Raw genomic sequence first — 2,376 nt, 5'->3', positions numbered from 1 at the left:
CATATAAATATTTAGTGTAATGTAATTTATAAATATTTCTTAAACTTTTTCATAGTTTTATCTTTTAACGTATTATTTCAAGTTTAGACTTAACATTCTTGAATGATAAATAAATTTTATAGCCCATAGATATAGTAACTCAAACAGAGTTCAAATCAATATTAATGCTAACAAAAAAAAATCAATTCAATACTAGGAATGACGATAGTGTTGGATAATTATTTTAGTTTTATATTGATTTATAATGAAAATACATAACTTAGTGTATCTTTTTCTTTAGTGCTTAGTTATGTAATTAATATTAGTACTTATTAGCTATACTTATTTTAGAATTTATATAGTATTTTAGATTATGTTAGTTTTCATTATGGCTTATTAATTAGCAATATTTGTTTTATGTAATTTTATTATTTTATCTTTCTTATTGAATATTTTAGCAATATTTGTATGATGAGCTCGGGGGCAGAGGCGGGGACAAGAAGTTGTACCGGTTGGCCAAGGTGAGGGGGAGGAAAACCTGCGACTTAGACCAAGTCAAGTGCATCAAGGACGAGGATGGCAAAGTGTTGATGGGCGAGGCACTTATTAGGAGAAGATGGCAGACATACTTCCATAAACTGTTGAACGAGGAGGGGGATAGAAGCATTGTGTTGGGTGAGTTGGAGCACTCTGAGAGTCGGCGGAATTTTAGGTATTGTAGGCGGATTACGGTAGAGGAGGTGGAAGGGGCGATGCATAAGATGTACAGGGGCAGAGCGACGGTGCCAGACGAAATCCCGGTGGAATTCTGGAAGAGCGCGGGGCAGCATGCTCGGAATGGCTCACTGGGCTGTTTAATGTTATTTTTAAGACGAATAAGATGCCCGAAGAATAGAGGTGGAGTACGATGATTCCGCTTTACAAGAACAAGGGTGATATCTAAAATTGCAACAATTATAGGGGTATCAAGTTATTGAGTCACACTATGAAGTTTTGGGAGATGGTGGTTGAGGGTAGGGTGAGGAGGTGCGTGTCTATTTTCGAGAATTAGTTTGGATTCATGTCGGGGCGTACGACTACGGAAGGGATTAATCTAGTAAGGAGATTAGTGGAGCAGTACAGGGAGAGGAAGAAGGATATGCATATGGTATTTATTGACCTTGAGAAAGCGTATGATAAAGTCCCGAGAGAGGTACTGTAGAGGTGTTTGGAGGTTAGCGGCGTCCGGTAGCATAGATTAAGGTGATTAAGGATATATATGATGATGCTAAGACTTGGGTTAGGACTGTGGGTGGTGACTCGGAGCATTTTCCTATGGTGATGGGGTTGCACCGGGGATTGACTCTTAGCCCTTTTTTATTTGCCTTGGCAATGGATGTACTGTCGCGACACATCCAAGGGGAAGTGCCTTGGTGGATGCTATTTGTCGATGATATAGTTTTGATTAACGAGACCCAAAGTGGAGTTAACGCGAGGTTGGAGGTTTGGAGACAGACCTTGGAGTCTAAAGGTTTCAAACTGAGTAGAACCAAGACAGAATACTTGGAGTGCAAATTCAGTGATGGGACCCATGATGCAGACGTCGAGGTTAAGCTTGATGCTCAAGTTATCCCCAAGAGAGCGAGTATTAAGTATCTCGGGTCTATTATCCAGGGTAACGGGGAGATTGACGAAGATGTCGCACATCGCATCGGAGCGGGATGGATGAAGTGGAGGCTCACTTCCGGTATTTTATGTGATAAGAATATGCCGCCAAGACTTAAGGGTAAGTTTTATCGAGTAGTGGTTCGACCAGCTATGTTGTATGGGGCTTAGTGTTGGTCAGTCAAGAACTCCCACGTGTAAAAGATGAAAGTAATAGAGATGAGGAAGTTGAGATGGATGTGTGGGTGGACCAGGAGAGATAGGATTAAGAATGAAGCTATCCGGGACAGAGTGGGAGTAGCCTCCATGGAGGACAAGATGCGGGAGTCGAGACTGAGATGTTTCGGACATGTTAAGAGAAGAAGTATTGATGCTCCTGTCAGGAGGTGTGAGAGGTTGGCCATGTAGAGTTTGAGAAGAGGTCGAGGTAGGCCTAAGAAGTAAGAAGTATTGGGGAGAGGTGATTAGACAGTTAATGGCGCTGATTCAGCTCACTGAGGACATGACCCTTGATAGGAAGGTGTGGAGGTTGAGGATTAAGGTAGAAGGTTAGTGAGTAGTTTTTAGTTGTTCGTCGATAGTCTTAGTAGCATACATGTCCATTCATATTCTTAGATTTTTATTACGTTATGTGATTTTGTTCGCCTCAGGTATTGTATTCCCTATTGCTATTATTTGGTACTACTTATCTTTTATCTCTCCCTTTTTCTTTTCTCTTCCTTCTTTCTTCCTTCCTTGCTTTCCTCTTCTTCT

At 40.9% G+C, this 2,376-nt stretch overlaps 1 protein-coding gene across 1 annotated transcript; it reads left to right on the top strand.

The window, feature by feature from the left end:
- The first annotated feature begins 1,350 nt into the window (after nucleotides 1-1,350).
- Nucleotides 1,351-1,794, top strand: LOC138908420 (uncharacterized). The gene has a single exon (XM_070199085.1). It carries the CDS (start codon nucleotides 1,351-1,353, stop codon nucleotides 1,792-1,794), a length of 444 nt encoding a protein of 147 aa, XP_070055186.1.
- Nucleotides 1,795-2,376: the final 582 nt, after the last annotated feature.

Source organism: Nicotiana tomentosiformis, chromosome 3 (assembly GCF_000390325.3).
Source record: "Nicotiana tomentosiformis chromosome 3, ASM39032v3, whole genome shotgun sequence".
Classification (NCBI taxonomy): Eukaryota; Viridiplantae; Streptophyta; class Magnoliopsida; order Solanales; family Solanaceae; genus Nicotiana; species Nicotiana tomentosiformis.
Note: the sequence above shows the minus strand (reverse complement) of the source record. Positions and strands in the feature narration are given on the sequence as shown.